The 24528-nt window shown below is 45.8% G+C and overlaps 2 protein-coding genes across 7 annotated transcripts in view; both read left to right on the forward strand.

Moving 5' to 3' along the window:
- Positions 1–24528, forward strand: part of LOC140284746 (apolipoprotein D-like) — a 251193-nt gene that overhangs the window by 212969 nt on the left and 13696 nt on the right. The gene's annotated exons all lie outside the window — the stretch shown is intronic.
- The window catches only part of arhgap21a (Rho GTPase activating protein 21a), a 77072-nt gene that overhangs the window by 44732 nt on the left and 7812 nt on the right, over positions 1–24528 (forward strand). For 3 of the 6 annotated variants that reach the window (XM_072378712.1, XM_072378711.1, XM_072378708.1), the window contains 14 exons: positions 8212–8304; positions 9075–9153; positions 9711–9765; positions 12417–12440; positions 13633–15562; positions 20661–20807; positions 20891–20993; positions 21690–21726; positions 22048–22167; positions 22297–22596; positions 23405–23469; positions 23578–23726; positions 23957–24099; positions 24199–24357. In XM_072378712.1, coding sequence (XP_072234813.1) covers positions 8212–8304; positions 9075–9153; positions 9711–9765; positions 12417–12440; positions 13633–15562; positions 20661–20807; positions 20891–20993; positions 21690–21726; positions 22048–22167; positions 22297–22596; positions 23405–23469; positions 23578–23726; positions 23957–24099; positions 24199–24357 — 3404 coding nt within the window. Of the gene's footprint in view, positions 1–8211; positions 8305–9074; positions 9154–9710; positions 9766–12416; positions 12441–12655; positions 13041–13632; positions 15563–20660; positions 20808–20890; positions 20994–21689; positions 21727–22047; positions 22168–22296; positions 22597–23404; positions 23470–23577; positions 23727–23956; positions 24100–24198; positions 24358–24528 lie in introns of those variants that run through there. The other 3 variants (XM_072378710.1, XM_072378709.1, XM_072378713.1) reach the window with 3 other exon arrangements.

Here is a 24528-nt window from a genome sequence, read left to right on the forward strand (position 1 = left end):
ATGTTCGGGTCTGTGAAGTTCACTGCTGCCTCCCCGGCGCGCTGCAGTGCAGTTTATTTGCTTGACTCAGGGCCAGCGTGTGTGATCAGCCTGTTGGTGTTTGTAGAGGAGGTCGGGGGGGTTGAGTAGCTGGGTGTTGCCGCTGGATTCACTTCAAACCTGCAGAAAGCACAGACACACAGGCCGACCCACACACTGATGCGGACGTACACAAATAAACACGAATCTACGGTTTATCGCTGCACAGCGGATAGAGGGTGGCGTTTCTAGCTCTGTTTATTTCCTTTCACAGCGGTTGTGTACATACCAAGCGGCTGTTATCCCAAATCGTCCTCTCTATCTCACTTCCTCTCCTCTTCCCTGCCTTCTCCGTCCGTCTCTCCCATTCCTGTGTGTCTTTTCTCTTCGTCTGTGTATTTTAACAACTTGTTGAGGGATGAAGTCCGAATGAGCCGTTTTTGTGCAACTCTTACGAAACTGCGCAAAACTTCTCCATCTGTTCAAATATTTGTTTTTCATTCAACTCAAAACTCTTCTCTCTGCAGATTGGAGCTTTATTTCCTCCCTTCTCTCGGTTTGTTCCCATAAAGTGTGCAGAAGGAATGCGATGCAGCACAAGCAAACAGAATTCCCCTGTATTCTCTGATGGGCTTTTTAATGCCCCACCTTTTCCAGAACAGCTCCGTCCAAACTTTTGTCTCCTCTCTTTATTTTCTTCGTCTCTCCGCTTCTCAGATCTCCGATCCTCTCCTCGTATCTGCCCTCTAAAGCGACTTCTCCACAGTTTAGAGATTTCTCATTAAGCCATATTTCCCTCTTGTTCCTTTCAGGGTCAAAGTTGGCATAAAACCTGCGTGCACTCATGAGTAATTAAAGACTCAGCGCGTTGTTTTGTTGGTGCAGAACACACCCACTCACAGAGAGATTCCAACAGTATAACTTCAAAATTTGACGGCTATTTGTTGCTTTCTTGAAATCACTTTTACTCTCAGTCTGAAAGAATCTTTCACATTTAGTTTTTATTCGTCCTTTAGTGAACTTTTGATACATCTATTGGGGGTGGGGGATATGATCAAGACTTTCTGGCTTGACTCTCAAATGTCAGTGATTGATTTTCCATGTTTGTTGATAAAATATCGCTGAGCGTGCACAGTATGGCCGAGACATCCAGAGGCACTTTGGCTTCTTTAGGTTGAGTGTTATCCTACAGATGCCCTTTTTGCTCTTTCTTATTTGTCAGCGGTTGTGTGGTCCTTGTTCACTCTGGGCAGTTAAGTCATCTTAAAGGTGTAGGATACATGACACCGGTCTCTGTAACGATGAGGCTGTTAATTATCCCTTTCTTAGGTAAGACTGGCTGCTGATATTACCACCCTGAGCCTAAACCAGTGTAGCCTAAACCAACTTGGTTTTGGGAAAGCTGAGGACACAACTCTCTTCACAGGGTATAAACGCAGCATTGTCGTGCAGCAATCTGCTTGGGGGAGGCGTTTATTTTATTTTAAGATGGCTGAAAACAGTTTTAACTGGCTAAAATCACCCCGTGCATAGTTTGTTGGAGTAACATCAGCACATATTCTCTTTCCCCCTGGGTGGGTTTGGTATTTGGTATTCTTCGGAAAGAAAACTGATGGAAAGAACGCCACCACCTTCCTGTCCTGGTGGGAAAACACACCAGCCGTGTGTGTGTGTGTGTGAGATGCTGTTTTGATGAGTTGACATGTGGACAGATGTAGCTGTATCGTCAGGCGTGTGTTTTTTTCACATCGACTCGTCTCCCACGGGCTGTTAATGCTGCAGTGTTGACTGCGAATTTCGCCCTGTCACGTGCACACGTACACACGCACGTGTGGTTTGTACAGCCTGTGTCCTTAACACATTCTGAATATTGGTTGTGGTGCAAACGCCATCTGTAAGTTGTGTCTTAGGTCATTTTGGAATATAAACATCTTATCTCAAGGCATTTCTCAGCCAGTAGAGACTTCTTTGTTGCCATGGCGACAGAATAAGTCATCATCACATGACCTGAGAGTGGATCTTTGGTCATGTGATAACTGTTGATCGTGGATGAAGTGCTTGTGGCCACTTGTTTATTATAATTAGGGATCTTTGATGCTAATGTGGATTTAACCAGTCTTACTGTAGACGGTTACCACGGCTACCACGTGGGGTAGAAATATGTCGAGTGTTTTTTACTGTTTTTGATCTACTGGCCCATAAAACTAATCGGAGCAGTACAGAAGCAACAATGTTGAGCAATCACGCACTATCATTTGGCGTTTGATAGGTTTAGATTTTAACCTTAAAGCGACATTAGATTAGTTTTGTGAGGCGTAAAACGATGTGCTTCTGACTCATCCTTTGCACATTCCCGAGACTGAAACTGTCCCAGAGCGCCCGGGGGCTGAGAAACAGCTGTTCACAACACTGTTTTGCTCTTGATGGCGTCTTTGTGAGCTCTTCAGCATGTCAACAAATTCGTGTGCATGGCTGTGCATGTGCAGGGCTCACACAACGACTTGTTTTCAACTTCTCTAGTTTCACTTTAATAAACAACATATTACAATTCCCACTCGAGGGTAAAAGACTCATCAAAGTAGACTATTACTACGGTGGCTTAGGCAATAGAACAGGCAACTGTAAGGTCAATTCACAGCCTCCGACACGTGGAAATGTTTGCCAGCCTTGCATGGAAGCTCTGCAGCTGTCAGTATGTGCCTTAGCCTCTTTTATTCGGATCAATAACAAACAAACAACAAAACACGAACATCTACTAACTTGTAGCTTTTGAATTTTATTGGTAATCAGTCCTGCATTCCTGCACAATTCAGCAGCAGTCACGAGTATTTATCTGCTTCATCTCCAATCGGCATTGATGGAAACACAATATGCTGCGATTTTCTTGACAAAGACGATCGTTTACTGATCATAATGTCTTACGGAGAAGCTCTGAAGCTGCCACCAACAACACGGGCATGGGTTGGTCCTGACTGGGAAACAGCTTGCTGCTCACTCCGACGTCCGCGGTTGGATCTAAAAGGATAAACTTGCCTAATTTGATTATCTCAGAGGGTTGGGATTATCAGAATCTGTGGTCCAACACAGCCTATCCAGAGTGATGCCATCCCTTCATGTTGTCGTAGTTCCAGGTGTACAGGTGCATCTGTGCAAAACTGATGGCATGATTTAATTCTGGCTGTATTTCCTGTTGTAGAAGGATATGTGATGAATGCGGTTTACTCACTTCTACAGTGCTGACGTGTGCTTCCAGGTGTATTGACCTACCTTAGGCCAGTGTGTGTTCAGTTTCCTACAAAAAGCTACGCCTGTAGACAAAGTGCAGCGATTAGTGAAATGAGAGCCGTCCATCCGAGGCTGGCACCCACCAGTCGGTGGACAGAAGCCCAGGACTTCAGTACACAGTTTGGGCTTTCAGAGAGAGGTTGATGTAACCTGCACACTGTGTCACAAAGACAGAATCACAGTATTCATTTTCAAGATGGCTTCACCTTCCGTCTGTAATCCATCCAGATTCTTTGAACACACATCTGACAATAAAACAAGCTGCACTGAAGGAAGTCAGAGTTTATGCATTTATGTAAAGTCTACTTGTGCTTTGACCTCCCCACACCGCCGGGGGAGCTCCTTGTGCCAAGATTACATGCTTCCCATCTTCATATTTCTCTGCTGGAACAGACCTGCTTCAGATAGCCATCTAAACATAAACACAGACCATCTCCTTGAGATTTAAAGTGTCACGACACATGTGCAGAGGTTTTTGTACGTTCGGACATCTGTTTGTGGTTGCGGTGGCTTGTAAACCTGAGGGTGACACAAACGGTAAAGAGCAGCGAGTTGGACGGAGCGATATGACGCCAGGTTAATGCAGTGAGTGGGCAGCAGGCCCAGCCCTCTGTAGAATAACATTATCTAACCCAAAACAGCAGGGGAGCTGGCCCACACAACCAGAGCCAGCTGTGCAGCTGGGGACAGCAGCCAAAGCAGAGCTCATAGAGGCCAGAGAGCACCTCTGACTCTCAGCCTCGCCTGCTGGCCCTTGACGGCTGACTTGTACATCTGACCTCAAATATACTTTAAGAAAAACACATTGTCTTTAGCTGACATGTTTCTGTTTATCTAACAGGCTCCACATGGATAGAAATGTGTGTCAGGCATCAAGCTGGAGCTCATTTCTGGCCTCCATGAGGCCAAATCCTATTTGTTTGACTACTTTTTTTTTGTATTTTGTAAAAGAAACAAACAAAACTGCGTGTTATTTGATGAGTCTCTAACAGATTAGGTTGGATCTCACACAGTTTGATATTGTTATTTAAGCTGTTAGTGTTAAGAGTCGTTAATCAAGTTTTAATGTGAGACCCAACAGTCAAAAACAACAGATTTTACATGAGCTGGCCATAATGAAATAATCTATTTTTAGCTTTAATGTGTTAAAAACATTCTACATTGTTGTTTCTATTAGTTTGACAATAATTAGTGGTTGTTAATAATGGTTTATATAGAGTTTGAAATCTAAATCTTTAAAGGTTTTTAGCCTTTTCTAATACTATGGATCAAAAATCTCCACTTTAGTTGCATTTAAGTACTCAAAATGTTCCAGTTTTCTTGCTGTACACAGAATGTCTCATTTACAGCAACATTTTATCCCAAATATATGCCACAAATCGTTGTTTCTCTGGCTGTTGACAGCATTTCCTAATGAATTACTTCAATAAGTCTAAATGTAACCAGAGTTTTGAACCTGGCAGTAATGGAAATCAAAGCAGATTAGCTCACGTTTGGTTGTTGAATACCTCATTCACATATGTGGAACTTATCGGTTATTCTTTGGGTTCAGCTTGAGCTCAGAAGGAGGATGTTGGGACACCTGGTGGCCAATCTGCAGACAGATTTAAATGGCTCCTTCTAAGGCAGGAATGTCCTGCAGGTTTCCCTGCTTCAGCACACCTGGTCCAGGTGAACTGGATCTGTTCAGAAGATTAAGTTCTGCAGAGTTCTGTGTTGAAGCAGGGAAACATCTAAAACCTGCAGGACGGCGGCCCTCCAGGACCAGATGTGGACATCCCTGTTCTAAGGTAACAAGAAGGTTTATTCTCACGGGATTCTGCACGACTAAAGCATGCAGCATCTCTGCTTCCAGGTCGCCCTCAGTGTTAAAGACCGGACCTTTACATTTTCAGAGATGTGCTCGACAAACCAACTTCTCACTTTGATATAACTGCCCCAGCTTGATTGTGTAACTGTAGGTTAACTGCTGGGTCTGCGACTCTCTTCCTCTCCCTGCACTGACATCCAGATGTCAGATATCTTTTGAAGAAAATACGGTTCTGTGGAGCAGCACGGGTATGTAGACGGTGACCTACAGATACTGCTTACCTTAATGAATCAATTGTGACTGTTTCTGTGTTGATTTCTAACATTTAGACTAGTTAACCTGCATCATTATTAGGTTGTTGAGTAACATAACAAATAATTGCCTCAAGACTTCTGGCGTTTTAGAATTAGAGCTGCTTGAGGGACTCAGTTATAAAGATTATTATGTTTCATACAGGCAAAAACTGCCATATTTTAAAGAAAACTGGTGTAACCTGTTCACTGTGATGTAAAAGCCTTAAAAGATGGAGCACCAAGTGTTTAGTCCTCTTTAATTATAACTTAAAAGTAGCTTCAGTCAGTCAGCTGTAATTCAGGGTTTTGGAGCGGCTGAAGTCACTTTGAGCCAGGCCGGTGCATTTAATTAATCCACGCAGTGGTTTATGGTTTGGAAAGACAGTTTGGAGCATTAAAAATGTCCAGAGCTTTAGATTTCCACGTTTAATCCTGTTCATCCAGCTGCAGGGCACGGAAACTTCCAGAATTCAATTTGTGCTGCGGAGCTGGAGCTCAGAGCGACTGGGAATTTGCACTGGGAGAGGGGAGGGGTGTGTTTGTAGACATCCGCACGTACAGCACGGGTCAGACACGCATCAGTGCAGGTTCTCATGTGATTCTGTGCACTGATGAAACGGAGCAATGCTAAAGCATGTCAGGCTTGTGTCACGTGGTTAGCCAATCCAGTTACATCATAACCAGCAGAACCAAGAGGAGCCTCAACTGTATAAGAAACTATAAAAAACTACTCATTTTACAGTCTCTGCTGCCTTCTACTGGCTCAGCTGAGCGAGTGATTGTGTTTCAGATACTCTAAAAGGGATCAGACCTGCGGTCTCAAGTGTTTTTTGCTGTAACTTGAGCTTCAAGGGGTGATTATATTGTTTTTATGAGGTTTAGATAAACTGAAATGTTGGATGGTAGCCAGTCAGGTATCACCTAAACTCTGTTGTTGATGTTGTACATGGATATCATCATGCAGATAATCTGCAAATCACCAAACATGGCATGTCCTGAAAGTTAAGGAACACTGCAGGAACACGTTTAGCCACAGGAGGGAGGTGGTGTGGTGCAGCGGTGCAAACTGCAGCTGCATCAGATACAGGGAAAGAGGACAAGTGAAGTGATGCAACAGCCTCTGCTGGAAACATTTACTGGTTTCCCCCCAGATGGAGTTCAGAAAGACGAGAAACGTCATGATTTAAGCATAAACAGACGGAAGACGAGACAGAATGTTCCAGGTTTGGACCCCTGACCATTTTGATAGATTGAAAAAAGCCTTTCCGCACATTTGAAGTTGCTCTTAAACAACAAACTGAAACCACATCTACCCAAATCCAGCTGCTGAGCACTCTACACCACACAGAAGGTCCAAATAACCTCTGGCTCGTCTGTGAGTGTGCTTGTTGCGTGAACTGGAAGCAGGGCAAGCAGAATAAGTGAGTGTTTTCTGCACATCCTCACAGCCAGAGGGCTCTATAAAGCATCTGACGTCCGCTGTGATTGGGGAAGACCATTTTTTCCTCTTTAAACACACACGATCAGCGTATTTCCTTCCTTCCTTACAGCACAGATACGTGGAAACCTCTTCATTCATTTTAAATCAGGGTCTTTATTTGCTTTAATAAGAAACCGGTCCTGTGTTTTCAGCACGAGGAGCCGACTCCAAACATTTAGTTTAGGACGCGAAGCATTACTCTGGCTAAAGAACAGTTGTGGTTTTAATTTCATTTAGCCTGTGATTGTTTCTCGAGAAAACATTGATGGTAATCAGGGATGAAAATGAGTTTTTTCTGAGCTCCCCTAACCCTGAAAGAATTAACCAGTGGGCACCTGTTTTCATCGTCTTGAGGGAATTTGTCACCAGCATCTTCCTCTGAGCTTTTCTTTGTCTCTTTCTAATCTAATTTAGTGTATTTAGAGCCGTTGTAACACATGCATCCGTGAAAGGTTCAAGACATTTTCCAGAGGAGGCTGCATTTGTTCACCCAGCCCGCTCCACTGTATCAAGCACAGGTGTCTTTGAAGGAGCCCATCAATCATTGCAAGCTTTATACTTTAGTCTGCTCTCCTTGGCCCTCATCTTAAGGTAAGGTGGTCATTTTCTCTTCAGGATCAGTGTATTATGGTCCTCTAGCCCTTCAGCTGGGTTGTTGAGGGGCCCTTAGGGTGGCCACTACTCCTTGTTCCCTAAAGGTAAAGAGGGACCTATTCTATTTACAAGATGGAGAGACAGAGCTGCAAAGGGGAGCTATTAGGACTGGGTAGTAGTGTCGTTACTGACGTGAAGATGGTAATGATTATGGATCAGCGTCATGTGTTGGTACTGTCCATGTCTGGGAGTTTCTGGCTGTTCATGCATTCGTACGAACAGGCTCCTCAGAGGCGTAACTGAGTCAGATGCTGCCTTACAAAAGGCACTTTTACACTGTTCTGTTGTATTTTGAAGAAAGACTAAAAAGTGTTTCATCAGCCTTTTTTCAGAGGCATGTTGGCTACCGGGGCTTCTTGTTGGGGCAGTGAATGTTTTGGGTTGATAATCTCGTTGCTGTAACTGGTGAGGAGCTGGAACCAGTTTGGATTTGTGCTTTTTGCTTCCAGAGCATAAATTCCATCGGTGAAGTAGTTGTTTCAGCTTATTGTATTTAAAATCTTTCACGTTTGCGAAAGGTTTCCCTCCAGTTTTCCCCGTTTTTGTCATTTAAAGTCAGAAAACCGCAGCCATTCTCTGCAGTCCAGCCTACTCGTGACTCCTCTGCTGCTGCTCTTCTTCCTCACTGTGTAGCCAATCGCCTCTGTGCATGTGCTCTCTCTCGTTGCCAGGGAGACAGAGGAACCGTCTGGAGCCAATGGACACCATTTTCGTCAAGCAAGTGAAGGAGGGAGGCCCCGCCCACGGAGCTGGACTCTGTACAGGTACACAAACACGTGCACACAGTCTCTGTGGGGGGGGGTTTATTCCTTGTGATAACTGGCAGATTAAATGATTACCTCCGTCTCACGTCTGACCTCAAAGCAGTGTTTGATGCAGAGAGTTCTTTGTCTGTACTCCACTTCCTTGTAAAACGCCAAGCAAAGCAGTTGAGTTACAGAATAACAGATGGGCTGCTTTGTGGGAGGTTGAGCAAAGTGTAATATGCACACTGTTATTCCACCCTCTCCCTTAGCCTGTCCCTCTACATCTCCTGCCTTTCTTCTCTTATTGATGCATGAATCATTTCTAATTTTAAGCTGCGAGGATAAGAACTCTGTAACAAACTCCCCTCTGGTGAAACAATGAATCAGCACCTTTAATTTTCCCTGAAGTGGAGGTGATGTCTTAACGTTCTGCTGCCAGGTTCGCACTCTGTTTTTACAGGAAATGTTACAGTAAGTGGTCTGGACAAGCCCTCAGAGCTGTCTGCTTTTATCTGTTCGCCCTCCTCTGCTCTCTTGGGACAGAGGAGTGCTGTGTTTTCCCACAATTATCCTGTCTCTCCCTGAAACTCACGTCGCCTCTCTTCCTGTAAGATGAACATCCTCAGAAAAGTTGAATGAGACGGATTCGAACACACGGTCAAATAAACACGTAAAAACAGGCTGTGTGTTTGTGCTGGAAGGAGTTGTATTGACTGGATTTCAGACCGTTATTCTGTGGAGGCAGCTGTAAAATCAGGCTTATGACTTATTCCCTTCATTCTCTCCAGGGGATCGGATTGTGAAGGTGAACGGAGAGAGCATCATCGGGAAGACTTACTCACAAGTAATAGCATTGATCCAGAACAGGTAGGAGCGCCACATTTAATTTCATGGTTCAGTTTAAGGAAAACATTCCCACAGTCAAAGAGCCCGGCAGACTCAGCAGATCTAATCTCTTCACCGAACGTTCGTGCTCCAGTTGCAGAAAAGAAGCATTGTTTCCTCATCAAGCACCAAACTATTCACACTTCATCAAGCTGCAGCTATTAAAACCTCCATGGAGTGATTGGGGGGGTGTATTTCCTCCCACGTATTTTAGCTTAGCTTGAATATTTGGTTTAATAAAAAAGATGCATCCGAGAAACAAGGCCGTAAATCTGCTCTCTTGTACTATAAAGTGACCTACTTTAGCGCAGTTAGCTGAAAAAAAGACAGCTGATGATGGGAGAAATGGACTGTTTGTTTAATTTTTTTATCTTTAAAAATATGTGGGTAGGATCTGGTTTTTGTGGGCTTTTAAAAACACTCAGACCTACTTCACTGGACATAGAAGAAGTCTACAGGTGCATCAACAGCTTCAGAAACTCTCATGTCACAAGAAGTGAAATGAAACACTCACAGGAAACCTGCTCTTTCTTTCTCAGTGATGCCTCATTGGAACTCTGTGTGATGCCAAAGGATGAGGACATTTTGCAGCTGGTAAGCATTCATCCATCTGTAAATATTGCAACTGTGCCACTCAATGATGTCTCTCACAGTGGCTGAGATGAGATTGTCCGTGTCTGTATTGCATTGTATTGTATCTGCCTGTATTTAACCTCCAGTGCGGCCAATGCTTGTGCACAGCCGCAACTATTGTCCGGGTTGAGCACAGGTGTTCATTTTGGTGTCTGTTTCAGCTCAAAGTTATCAAACGTAGTTAGTTAAATTACATAGTTGGACTAAAACCAGACTTTTGACATACATGTTAGTATAATTTACCCAGATAAAGGAAGCAAGAGAGAAGATCCACAAAGGACGGCGTGCGTCTCACGTGCACAATCGCCACATATTATAGCAGAGTGAGTTTTCAGTGAGTAAACTGCAAAGTAAAAGACCCAGCCGGGCTTTAACCGCGGCTCACCGTGACTGTGCAGGAAAACAGAATGTGTGTAAATACAAGACGAGCTTTCCGTTTGGTCATAGCTCAAACAAACCAGACTCAGATTCAAGAGTTCACCACTTGGGATTCCCAGAAGGCTGTGAGAAAATGAAGCCACTTCCGTCTTGATTTATTCTTTAAGTCATGATTCACTGAGAGTGAAATACGTGATGAGGCGGAGGGTGATGTAAGATGGGCCTTTGTTTGGTGTCTGTGAGACGTAACGCGTTTATTTAAGCCTAAGTGTGTCAACAACGTTTCCTGGCTTCACCTTCCCGACTTAAGGAAACATTGAGAAAGAGGCGTTTTGATCCAGCAGGGTGCAGTTATACGACTGTGAGCGATTAGCGTCTGGCCTGCAGTGGACAGCAGTCACTGATGGACAACTCTTCCTGCTTTACTCTGAACGTCTGCATCAGACAGTTGCTCACTTTGACTCTACACTTTGTCAACCACAGCAGAGCATTTCCTAAACTATTCCCAGCCTCAAACAATCCGGCAAACAAAAGATCCCCGACTAATTCATCTACCAACACGGCTGCTCCAGGCAGCTCCAGGCAGCTCCAGGCAGCTCCAAGAAGCTCCAGGCAGCTCCAGGCAGCTCCAGGAAGCTCCAGGAAGCTCCAGGCAGCTCCAGGAAGCTCCAGGAAGCGCCAGGCAGCTCCAGGAAGCTCCAGGAAGCTCCAGGCAGCTCCAGGTAGCTCCAAGAAGCTCCAGGCAGCTCCAGGCAGCTCCAGGAAGCTCCAGGCAGCTCCAGGCAGCTCCAGGCAGCTCCAGGCAGCTCCAGGCAGCCGGCTCTTTGTAAGTTTCCCTGTTTCCCTGAACAGGAGTTACAGTGTAAATATGCCGGCTGTAATGAACCTGAATTATCATTTAACACAAAGAAGGACGTGAGGTTGATATCAATGTTCTCATTTACTCTTCAGAACAGCTCAGAGCACTTTCTGAAGACAGAGACAAGCTCGTCTCACTTAGATGTGACTCGATTTGAATCACCAGCTGGCATTGTCTCAGCCATCCTCAAGACTGGGATCAATTGTCTCGTGAGTGGCCTGGTTCCCAAAATGAGGATGTGAAAGCAGCCGATTGGAGTGGAACTGATCTAAACTTCACGCCACAACTCTGTGCTGTTCCACCGATCGGACCAGACGTGAAACGCCAGCCTACGCCATCCGTCAGGGTCCAGAGCCGCGCAGACGATAAAGCAGCGCCAAGCAGCCAAGTCACAACACGTTTCTGGCCTCTGTTTGAGAAAGCAGGGAACTGAGTCAGACCCGAACCGTGTTGCTGAATTCCTCACATAGCTTGTTAGCTTGGCCTCAGCTCACCAAAAGCCAGACACTTGCTTTTGGCATCATGAGAGCGCTCAGAGGCGGAGGGATTCAAATGAGGCCGGCAGTTATTTGATGTGACATGATGATAAGTGTTCTTAAGAATTACTGTGAAAGTAAGATTCAGGATTACAGATTACGAAACACATATTATTTACTGTTTTTCCAGCTATTACACTAGATTCCTGATAATCCCAACCTAATAATTATTTGAATATGTGACTGAAAGCCTCCTTTCTGGTACACGCATCAGCACAAGCACCATACTTCATGTTTGTGCCTGATTTGAAACATGTTTGCCTGTTTTGGGAGACTCTAAACCCACTCCCAACCAGAGGAAGTGCAGCTGCAGTCTCCTCTGAGCGCACTGTTTATTGGGAGGAAGCCAGCGCAGATAACGCAAGCGTGCGGTTATGCTCGTCCAAAAGAGGGCATACGATAAGCGGCGTGTAACTGAGGAGCGAGAGGCTGGCAGAGATGAGGGAAGAGGAGAGTATGGCGAGTGCACAGCGCAGTTGGAATGCTTGAGGAGGCAGAGAGGGCGATGGGAGGCGCTACAATAAGCAGGTGAGAGCGGCTTCGCGAAGGGAAGAAATGTGGAGTAAGTGGAAGGAGAAGCAGAGTGGATTTGTGTTCTGACAGCAGCTGTGCTGGGGATGGTTGAGGGTGAAAGGATGATCTGAGAAGGACACCAAACGCTGCTCACTTTTATTCTGCGATGCCTCTGTTCAACCTTCCTGCAGCGATACGTATTTTTAGCCTTTGCTGAAGTCATCTCACCTTCATCTTTGACTCTTATCTCTTAATGCTCACCTGTTTGCTTCTCTTTATTCCCTTTTTTCCTCTCTGCTTGCCCTTCTCTAACGCGTGGACTGCAGTTTTCCAGGGATATCACTGCTCTGGTAAGAAGTGAAGCCACACTAACTAATAACTTTCCTGGTGATTCACTTCTCTCCTGACATGTTTCATCACCTTCAGAGCTTGTGTTTGCACATGTAGGAGTTGGCAAAGCCCAGATAAATTCCTGCTTACTGTATTTGCACTGTATGTATAAATGGGTCTTGTTTTTCTTTTCCTTTTGGGAAAGATGTAGAAATGAATGTGTTGAAATGATCCGTCAGCGGACATCAGTGTAGGAAATGAGTTTCTGTTTTTAAGTGTAGGAGTTAGGATCCAGTGGGTGGCAGCCCTGTGTGTCACTGCAGTTGTAACCTGACACCACAGGTACTGTGCTATTGATTAAAGTCCAGCGCAGCGACCGTCTCCCTTTCATTTTCTCAAGAGAGTGTTCGCTGAAAGGATGAGAAAAGTCAACATGAAGCCGGGAGTTTTTTCTGAAGCTGTGGTACTTTCCACGAGAACCAGCGTTAAGTTTTAACTCAGGAAAGGACAGTAGTTGTGGAGCCATGCTGACAGAAGTAACATTAGCTGCCAAAAACAGACAGAGGAGACCCCCGTTTACCCTCTCCTCGTGCCTCAGGGCACACTCTCCGGTACCAAAGGTGGGTAAGCCGCTGCCACTTTAATCCTCACTCTTTCTCCATGGGTTTGTTTTGAGCTCTCCACATTTCTTCACCCGCTTAACCACATCTGCTGCCTTTCAGGGTGGTTAACATTTGTCACATTTGTTTGCCGTCTCTTGGGGAAAGCCTGAGAGACTGTGAGGAGAGCTGTGTTTGATGTGGAGGAACAGCGCCGTGGCGCTGTGTCCCGCTTTAGTTAGTTTATTGTTAGTGAGTCCAGCCTCGGTTACAGTTCACCGGGAGGATTTTTCTCTCTGCTGGTTTAAAAGAGAAGGAACCTCGTCACAGTGCTGGGGATCTTTTTAGGAGGAGCGCGGAGATGAATATTTGCCAGTAAATTAAAGAAATGAGCTGACGGTGGTTCAAAGTAATAGAGCAGCCTTTGTAATCTTTGAATTTAGATTTGAAGAAATAGTTTTTATGTAGCTTAACAGCTTTACAGCTCCTTTAATTCCTCTTAATAAAGGTTTATGTCCTGTCCCCGGATAACTGTGGTCTCCTTAGGTTTAATCTGTTAGCGTTTAAATGCCATGGCAACCGCAGTGACATAATGTCCTGTAATCTTTTGCAGGCATATTCCCAGGACGCATACCTCAAAGGAAATGAGGCATACAGCGGAAATGCCCAAAACATCCCAGAGCCCCCTCCCATATGCTACCCTCGGATAGAACTCAAGGCTGCTGGCATGGCCCAGTCATCAGAGCCCGCCACACTCGGTGACACCCCCAGAAGTCCGGTGCAGGGACCAGCTCGGCGAGGGGTTGCTGCAGAGAAGAGCTATCGGCTGGAAATACCCGTCCCTCCATCTCCTTCTGCCCAGCAGCCATCAAAGTCTCAGACAGGGGTGTGTACTGAGAGTGTGAGGACAGCCGATCCAGTGGACAGGGGGTCCCGGGTGGCTCGGGCTGGACCCAGCCACAGGACAGAGGAAAACCGGTACAGTTCTTCAGCAGATTCTGGCTCAGTTCGACCCAGACCCCTTGTTCCCTCTGTCCCTGGGGGTGCACAGCTGCAGTACCCCTCTTCCCGCCCCACAGAAACCCCAGCCTACTCCCCTTCCTCGACTTCCAGACCTGGTGCGATCTATAATGACACCTTATCTCCACCTGTGCGTGCTCCTCTCACTGCTGCCTCACCGGATACATTCTCCACTGCCATCTCACCCAGCTCCAACCACTGCTCACCCTCTCCAACAGCCCCCACCACCTCCCCTCACCAGAACATTGACTGGAGAACCTACACCACCTATAAGGACTATATTGATGCCAAAAAGCTGCACACATATGGCTGCCGCACCATCCAGGAGCGCCTGGATAGCTTACGAGCAGCTGCCAGTTCTAACTCTGCCTACGCCCAACAGCGGGCTCCACCTTCATGCAGCAGTCAGAGGGGAGCTCAGGGCTCCCAGGTTAAACGGAGGAGCGCGTCCAGTGATCGTGGGGTGGATACAGGTGGTCAGGGTAGTGCGGGGACAGCTTCACTACGCAGCGTCTCCCAGGAGAGGCTTGGAGGTGGAGCAGAAAGGACAGCACCTACGAGGAACTGGTCACGTAGCGCCTCTCAGGACGCGCTGCCTTTCTCCTCCACTGTAAGAGTCGCCAAACCTCGAGCACGGTCTTGTGACTACCTGGGCCAGCAGCCTGGAGAAAGGACAGCAGTGGAGGACAGGCTGCTGCTGTGCCAGGGAGAGGAAGCACGGGCCAGTAGGCAGGAAGCAGGCCAGAGAGCTTTAGCGCATCTGAACCGTAGTCTCACTGGACAGGAGGAGGAACGGCGAGGAGGTGGATTACCTAACTCACGTGTAGCCGCTTCGGATTTCACTAAAGGTACGACAGATTCTGCACTAGCAGCAAGGACAGATGGTCTCATAATGAGACCCTCTCGCCTGCCTGTCAAGAACTTCATCTCAGACTCCTCTCCTGCCTTACTGTCCACTAAGACCACAGACCAAAGAGCTAACATCACGGGGAACCACCTGGGCCATCCCTCCCCTCTGCACCCGCAGCACAGGAGCCGGGCTGACAGTCTGAAAATGGAGAGCAGGTCAGAGTCTGGATTGGCAGCCAGATCCTCATCTTGCTCTGGTGCCTCCTCAAAACTGCCGCTGCAGAGACATCTACAGAGCGGAGCCAACGGAGCTGTAACCCAAAAGCCAAACGTCAGAGAAACTTCCAGTTCTACCGGCGCACTTGTGAGGACTAACGGCGGTCTTGCAGTGGGTGTCGAAGGACCAGATGCAACGATTGTGGTCTTAAGAAGGGACAAAAACTCTGGCCCCGCCCACGTCCGCCCTCCGTCCTATGTATTAGCCGTTAATGACATCCGGGAAGCGGTTACTCGTAAGTCACCACCACTGGTGAAGGCAGGCTCTGCAGATGGAGCCATGTGTTGGACGTCTAACGAGAGCTGCAGGGAGACGCATCTGAGACGGCTGGGAGACACGCGGCACAAATCTGGCTCCAACAACCTGGACAACTCCCTGGATTCGATCCCCTTCATCGGTAAGTCCGAACACTTCCTGTTTCTATAGCAACAGTATGTTCATGGGAGTCCTGTGAAACATAAAGATCTTTTTTCTCATTATGAAATATATGGATGTTCTCACACATAGTCAGGAATTAATATCAAATCCAGTATCATGCATCCCTGATTCACAGTTAGCATCACGTTAGCATCATGAAAAATCTTATGAGCAACGCTCCGACTCATGATGTGTCCATGTGGCTTGTGGCGACTTGTAGTCTTGAGGATGGACGCCCCTGCCTTGAACTTTGTCTTTACTTTTACTGTTTTGTGTGTCGTTGTACAGCTGTTAGATGATGCACCAAAAGCTTAAAATGTGTCGATGCAACACATGATGTGTGCCTGAAGTGACCGCCATGATAATACAGGAGGCGCATGACTTCCTCTTTAATTATCTGGGTTCTTACGCTTGTAACGGCATCAACAGTTGTCTCAGATATATTTGAGAAACAGCTTAAAACATGCAGTATTGTGCATTCATAGTTTACTCTATGTCTGTTCTCCTTGTACCAGCAGTTTTCAGAGTCTGAGACCTTCAGGGTTACATCACTTTTGTCTTCAGGTTCAAACCTAAATCTGCAGTGCTTTGCTGTGTTTGGCTTTTCAGCTAAATCCATAATATTAAACTCAACAGATGCTGATCGAATGCAGCCTTATTTGTGTTTAAGTGCAGGAAGATTTGCTCTCAGGTGTCTTTCACCCCAGCAGAGGAGGAGAGCCCCGTGAGAAGCGACGGATAATGATGGGAAAATGTAAATAGAGACGATTCAAACTATTTGGTTGCCGTCAGTTCAAATAATACTGATCAGATGGTCATGTAATGATTGTGAGAGGCCTTCATGGAAACCAAAGTACAAAAAAAAGAAGAAAAAAAACAACCCAAAGCTCCCAGAAATGCATTAAATATCAAGTGTAAGTCTGTTCATTGTTGCCCTGCGTGTTATGTTACAAGGAAATCTATTGTGTGCGTCTGTCATGATGAATCTTCTGTGTATCACGACAGTCAGGTACTTACATTTAATGTGCAGCAAATTAATCCACTTGAGCCATGTGATGACTACAGTGTCAGAAACACATGTGATAAAGGTATTTGAATGCTAAAAGATGTTGTTGTGTGGCGTTTTGAACTGGGTTGACACGGCGTGTGGATGTGTGAGTGTACTGCAGGCATGCGGGACGTATTCAAACCACCCCTCGGCATCGGAGTAGGGCAGCACAGTGACATACATTCTCAGAGTGCACGCACTCACAGAGCTGCTCTTCAGGTCAATACACATCCACCCACACTCGTTTTTCCGGACAGAGAAACCTCAGAACATTGCCCAAATAGACGGTGACATAACAGAGAAATAAGAGCATTCCTGCAGAAGTGTCCTGAAGCTAGATTTCTCTGCACAGCTCTAAACAATAAGCGGAACATTAGCTGCCTCCCAAACATTTTGAGCCTGAACAAAGCGCTGCTGCCGCTGCTGCTGCTGCTGCTGCTGCTGCTGCCGCTGCCGCTGCTGCTGCTGCTGCCGCTGCCGCTGCTGCTGCTGCTGCTGCCGCTGCTGCTGCTGCTGCTGCCGCTGCCGCTGCCGCTAAAGTACATCCATGCAAGATGTCGCGTTCCTTCCTCCATGTGATGATGTTTCCTGAAGAGTCGATGACATTCAAAACATCTAACGAGTCACAAATGAGGACAGCTTTCACGCTTTGTTGTGTTCAAACTAAGTGATGTTGGAAGCTTGCGGTGTTGTTTCTCTGCTAACGTCAGGGGCAGACAGGCTCAAACTCGAGTTGTGTCTTCGTTGGTGACTCATTAACTTTCTATGAGAGCAGCTCATACTTCCCATCACCCCTGAAAGTACCGGGGTTAGTCATGACCTACTCCAGCACCGCGTCCCTCTTCACACATAAACACTCATCATCTCACTGCGTTTAGATGGAGATTAGATTCAGATCTTATCACTTCCCGCTTTCTTTGTTTTTTTCTTTCTTTTTCAAAATACGAGGGAAACTACGGGAACAATGCTCTATTTCATTCCTTTGATGTACAACCCCTGTTCCAAAAAAGTTGGGACGCAGTGTTATGCAAATCTCACAAAGGAATGCTCATTCACAGTAGAACAAAGAGGCATTTTAATACTATTTCATGAAAAAAAGAGCTCAGCTTGAACGTGATAGCAGAGACACAAGTCACAAAGGTTCAAATGAGGGGGAAAAAGGCTGGAAAAGATGACCCAGGAACACTGCCGTCTTCTCTGGACCAAAGCTCATCTCATTTATTTATTAACATTATTAAAAATGACGTTTTGTGTCCTCCAGAATAAAGAAGAGAGGGTTATCAGCACTCATTTTAAAAGCCTGCGTCTCTGGTGGTATGTGGAGCATTAATGCCTATGGAACTGGCAGCCTGCACATCTGGAAGGTTTCCATCAATGCTGAAAGGTAGATACAGGTTTTAGAGCAACATCTCCTCCCATCCAGAGGTTGTGTTCTTCAGGGAAAGCCTCGCAAAGTTCAGCAGGACAATGTTAAACCACATATTCCAACAGCATGGCTTCATAGCAGAGTCCAGGTGCTGGACTGACCCGCCTGCAGTCCAGACCTTTCATCACCTGAAAACACAACAAAGAAGAAACCGTTGAGCAGCTACAGCTAGCAGCCAGACAAAAATGGGACAACAGTCCTCTCCCAAAGGTCCAGCAGCTGGTCTCCTCAGCTTCCAGATGTTTACAGGTGTTAAAAGAAGAGGGGATGCTGCGCAGCGGGAACCATGGACCTGTCCCAACTTTTTTGAGCTGCCATCAAATTCAAGATGAGCCTAAATGTTTCATGAAATAGTAAAATGTCTCCTTTCAAAATTTGAAAACTTATTCTGTGCTCTGTTGAGAATAAAATGTTAGTTTATGGACAAGATGCCAAGAGATCAGAAAGCACCAGCAGGGAATCTGTTGTTGTTGTGTCTGGAATCTGTGCAGGGAATCTGTCTGTGTTTCAGTTTCCATGCTAAGCTAAGCTAACAATCTCCTGGTTCAAAGGATATATTCACAGTACAGGCATGAGAGGAATAAAACCAGCTGACGTACTTTCCAAAATGTGTAACCATGCCTTTAGAGCAGGGATACCCACATCCGGTCCTCGAGGGCCGCTGTCCTGCAGGTTGTAGATGTTTCCCTGCTTCCACACAACTGATTCAGGTCAATGCATCATTGGCAGGCTTGTGCAGAACTTAAGAATCTTTTGAAGAGATCCGTTTCATCTGAATCAGGTGTGTTGAAGCAGGGAAACGGCGTCCCTCGAGGACCGGATGTGGGTATCCCTGCTTTACAGGTTCTAGGACTTGTCCCGGTACATTGCAGCTGTTTGGGTTTCTCTACACTGTCTGCAACCATCCTCCTAGAAACAACACCAGGGGTATACAAACATGACTCTGCGAAAAGGGCATCTGGCTGGCTGGTAGACAGGAGATTTGCATGTCATGGCAGATGTGTTTATAGTTCGAGGGCAGCGATCCTGTGTTTTCAGTCTGTTTGGTTCTTTGTTCTTAAAACTTCAAAAGTAACGTCTCATGAGCTTAAATGAATCCAGTAGGTTTGGGTATAGTATGAGCGGCGTGTATAAAGTGTTGTGTAAAAGGATTTTCCTCTTTTGGTTGCCTTGATTTGACAGATTTGAGAAACATAACATCCTGTTTGGTCTCGCCTGCTTCTCCTCGTCACCACATCCACCACATTAGTTTCTGGTTGTGCTCGCCGTGCACGTCTCCTGATTTGTTTTTAGGGCTTGGCATCTTGCTGATAATCACTGCGAGACGTTATGACACAGCAGTGATGTAAAAGGGGAGGATGTGTTCTGCAGCAGCTTATCAGGGCAGAAACGCCACAAGCTGACTGCGTCTGTCTGCATGACTCCACTTTGACCATGTATGTCCTCATCGCCGCGCTTTATTGCTCTCAGCTCGCATTTTAATTCAGGTTCACACCTTGAATTCCACCACAGATACACAGCGGTGCTGAAAGCAGAGACAAATGAAACTGCACCTTCGGTTTTGATGTGTCTTTGATGAGAATTAAGTTCTGTTGCTGTTAAAAAACACAAACTTATCCTTCTTTACCGGCTCAGTGGTGGAGCTGCTTGTGTGATAAGGGTCATCGTCTCGTGGCATGACCCAGACAACATGTCCTGACATTTCCCTTCACGATCACTGGCATGAGTCAGCGTTCTGGCTTTGATTCCTCATCAGTGAGGACTCTTTGTTCTGGCCCACATGCAGTGAATCAAACCATGACACTACCACCACCATGTTTCACAGATGTGGTGAGGTTCTTATCTTAGAAATCCAAACATTAGCTCCAAATTTTTCCAACAGCTTTAGCAAACTGTGAAACCAGTAAAATGTTCTGTTTGGAGACGAGAAGCTTTCTACTTGCAGCCCGACGGTGCACACAGTTGCTCTGTGTTCCCCTGACAGCAGATTCATGGCGAGAGATGGTAATTAAGTATTGGCAGACCTCAGGTCAGCAGTAGGCTTGTTCCAGTGTGCAGGACCACATTAAGTGAAAGCATCTCCAGCAGACTCGGATCTAATTCTGGGCTCAACTAGAAAACCTGAGAGGTGTGATTGGGTTATACGAGCTGAGCAAGTCAGGGATGGACTGAAAGGCTGAGCCATTAAGAGCTTTTTGAACTAATAAGAGGATTTTGGAAGTGATTTTATATTGAACCGGTTGCCAGTTTCTCTGCTGAAGTGATGCGTTCAAGTTCCTGTGTTCGGGTAATTCGGGTTTCTGCATTCTGAATGAGCTAAATCAAGAGGTACATTAGTCTAACCTGCTTCATTTGGGATTTCCAAAGTTTAGGTTCCTTTTGCATCTTGCAGGTTATTCAACACTTTGCTGGCGGCGGTGTGTTTTTGTCAGCCACAGAGTCTGTCTGACTGTGGATCAATGGAGTTGATTTCATAAGAGAAAAGGTTTTCAGGATGAAGGCTAATGCTTGCAGATGTGTTTGGCTTCCACAATTCCACTAAATCACATAAAGCCCGCTGTCTGTCCTTCAGTTATAATTTGTGTCCCACATTTCTTCCCTCAGATGAACCGTCCAGTCCCAGCATTGACCTGGACAGCACCATCATTCCTGCCTCCGTTGTGATATCTGGAACGCCCGTCATCACCACCATCCCACCCAGCCCCACCTCTTCATCCCCTCTCATTCGGCGCCAGCTGTCACACGATCAAGGTACGTTAAATCGCCACAAACACGACGGCTGAATTCGTCACAACGGGACAGTTTCACTTTATTGTGTGACCCTCTTTTAATAGATTCTCTCCGTCTCACAATTATTGAGTCAGATTCTACAAATAAAACCGAGCGGTCGAAGTCGTACGACGAAGGCCTCGATAACTACCGGGTGGAAGGCAGAGGGTGAGTCGCACTCAGCAGCATCAACGCAAGTAGGAAGGAAGGACTGACCGGGAGAAACTGAGCCAAACATTTTAGGTTAAAGAAGCAGCGTGTAACAATTACTGACATCTATTGGTCAACTTGGAGAAGGCACCACGATCTAACAACATATTGCATGTATACAGGAAGGATTTGCCCTCTCCTTGGGGTAGATGCACGTGCCATTAATAATACATTACATTTTCTTCTTCATCGCCCTCTGAACTGCACTCTTCTTCTGTGCTTTCCCTTTTTTTTTTTAAACATGAATGGTTCATTCTAAGCTAATGAAAATGGATTTAACTATGTTATAACTACCAATGAAAACACAGGCTGAGACACAATCTAATGCTCTTCTCTCACAGATGGTCGTTTTTGTTACACACTGCAGCTTTAAAGTAGAGACAGAATGATGGTTTAGTCTCTTTTTAAGTTCTACACAAGATATGTGAAGTAATACGGAGTGACAGATGGCTTTGAAACTGACAAACAGGCAGGAAAAGGATAAAAAGAGATGTACTTTAACAATGATTCCTGTGTTCCACTCTTATTTGAAGGTGTGGTCTCTTATTGCTATAATATAACATTATACAGTGCCATTAAAATAAATGTTTAAATAACTTCCTACAGCACATCCAACTCCTGTAACACCGCAGTCTTTGTCTCTCTTCCATTTAGGAGGTCTTTGATTCCTGGTCTGAAAGGTTTGAGGAAGGTCAGTATTTATCTACCATGAGCTCAGGGACAGGTGTTCTCACCTGTCACATGACTGATTTATCAGTATTTCCTGCTCCAAGGTTTATAAGGCCTCCAGTTCACACCCAAAAGATAAATGTTGTCTGACTGAAATGTGGATATGTTGTATGGAAAACGGGGTTTACAGTTGGTAAATATTGGATTAGAGTTCATTTGTATGCATGAACTGTTATTTTTTTCCAGCTTTTTACTCTTTTTCACTACAGATGGTCTGATTGTCACAGTATTCTTCGGTTTTTGAAGCCTTTTTGAGTGTAATAACGCTGTTTTTGGCTCTCAGGCTGTCGACAGGTCATCCGAAGATTCAGGGTCCAGGAGGGATTCCTCGTCAGACGTCTTCTGTGATGCCACCAAAGAGGGTTTGCTGCATTTCAAGCAGCTGCACACAGACAAGAGCAAGGTGTGCCGGTTTTTGCATAGACTTCATATCATGTGACTCACACAGTCACAGAAACACATGACCTACTCAGCTTATGTGAGCTGTGACAGATCCACCATTGTTTGACGATGCCTACTGATTTTTCTGCAGCGTGTCGGAGGAGGCATGCGGCCGTGGAAACAGATGTACGCCGTGTTGAGAGGACACTACCTCTGCTTGTATAAGGACAAAAAGGAAGGGCAAGCCCACGCAAACTGCCAAACTGTAGAAGAGCCCCTGCAGATCAGCATCAAGGCGTGTCTGATCGACATCTCCTACAGCGACACGAAGCGTAAGAACGTACTGAGGCTGACCACGTCGGACTGCGAGTACCTGTTCCAGGCTGAGGACCGAGAGGACATGCTGGCCTGGATCCGAGTCATTCAGGAGAACAGCAACCTGGATGAGGAGGTCTGAAAACCAAAGACACGACCGCTCATTAACAGATTAGAGACATTTTTTAGACATTATAATTAGTCAGTTGTGGAGTTAAGTGTGTGATTATTGCTGTTTCTTTAGCTCTTTGTCATAAACTACAGTACGAAGCCCCAGTTTAGCATGAGCTTGAAAAACAATCCCACTGAATTTTGCAGTGGATCAGGATCCAAAAAAATGACATAAAACAGCAGGAGGATGTGCTCCGTTTGCCTGTTTGTTAACCGGATCACTCATAAAGTTCAGTTCGAATTTGCACGCTACAACATAATGGACAACACCACACAATGTACTGATTACCAAACAGTGTCTTCAGCCAGAGGCTTCTTCAGCTCCGTAGGTCGAGGAGCCTTTCTCAATGGCGTATATTACGTACAGCATCGTCTTTCCTTTGGGTAATAGCAGATTGGTTTTCAGTTCAACTGTTCAGATTTAGATCTGGAGCCACGGTTTTTCTAACCTGCCTTTCTTTTATTAACTTGAATTAAATAGACTTAAATAGGCAGCATCACTCCCTGTGTGATTTGGGATATTTTCACCATATGTGCTCACTGAACTGTGTAGAAATAAGCACGTCCTACCCGCTCCCCATTTGAAATTCAAACCCATCTATGCTATACTGTAGCATTCCAATAGTCTCACCTGTGTCACCTGATAGCAGCAGGTTATATAAAGATCCGTGATGGTCTGTAAGGTGGGGTGAAGGGGGCTGCTGCACCCGATCATCTATTGTGTCTCACTTCCATTCTGTCCTTCCTCCCTTTGTTCCTCCATCTTTTTTTAGAACGCAGCTTTCACCAGTCATGACCTCATCAGCAGGAAGATCAAGGAGTACAACACCTTGATGAGGTAAGGACAAGGGGAGGGGTAGGTAGGAGATGGGGGGAGGTCTGCCAACCTCACACACAAAAGGTCAGAAAGTTCTTCATTTAGTCTTTATGTGCGTTCGTCACCCAGTCCGACAGGCAGCAAGTCAGAGCCGTCACCCAGACCTTCGCGGCAGTCGCTGAGCATCAGACAGACGCTGCTGGGGGGCAAAGGAGAGACCAAAGCAACAAGTCCGCACTCACCCAAACCTGAGCAGGAAAGGAAGAACATGCACAAAGGTGGGAAAACACAAAGTTTGTTCTCTTAAGATAAGAAAGCCCAATAACCGGTTAAAACTCACTCACGTGTATTTAGAACAGTCCAATGCGGCTGTAAGCAGTTGAAAGATGGTGTCAAAATTCTACTTAGCAGATGATGAAGTGTGAAAGACTTGTAGCTGAAGAGTCACTTCAGTAAATCAGACTGAAGCTCTTTGCTCATGATAATCTGTCGTGTGCTGTGTGTGCAGATGACACCAGCCCTCCCAAAGATAAGGGGACGTGGCGGAAGGGCATCCCGGGGCTGATGAGGAAGCCTTTTGAGAAAAAGCCGTCTCCTGGGGTCACCTTTGGAGTGAGACTGGACGACTGCCCTCCTGCTCAGACCAACAAGGTCCCCGCTGATTTCATTTCTCCTAAAACACGCGGCGATAGAAGCGGGATCGGGTTTTACTCTTTGAAGAGCTTTAAAACGTTTTCTTCTACCCTCCAGTTTGTGCCTCTGATTGTGGAGGTTTGCTGCAAGCTGGTGGAGGACAGGGGGCTGGAGTATACAGGCATCTACAGAGTCCCTGGAAACAACGCTGCCATCTCCAACATGCAGGAGGAGCTCAATAACAAGGGCATGAGTGACATCGATATCCAGGATGATGTGAGTGTCCGTTATTGATCCGTGTTGCTTTAATTAAACTCTCCTTGAGGTCTGAAAATACATTTAAAGCTGCAGGTGTTCTTTACAGTTTTGCTGCGTCTTTGCCAGAGATGTGTTATTAATCAGTCTTTAAAGTGTCTCATTCTGACACATAAAAATTAGACAACGATA

The sequence above is a fragment of the Leuresthes tenuis genome, unplaced genomic scaffold (assembly GCF_036924035.1).
Source record: "Leuresthes tenuis unplaced genomic scaffold, fLeuTen1.0.hap1 SCAF_24, whole genome shotgun sequence".
Taxonomy (NCBI): domain Eukaryota; kingdom Metazoa; phylum Chordata; class Actinopteri; order Atheriniformes; family Atherinopsidae; genus Leuresthes; species Leuresthes tenuis.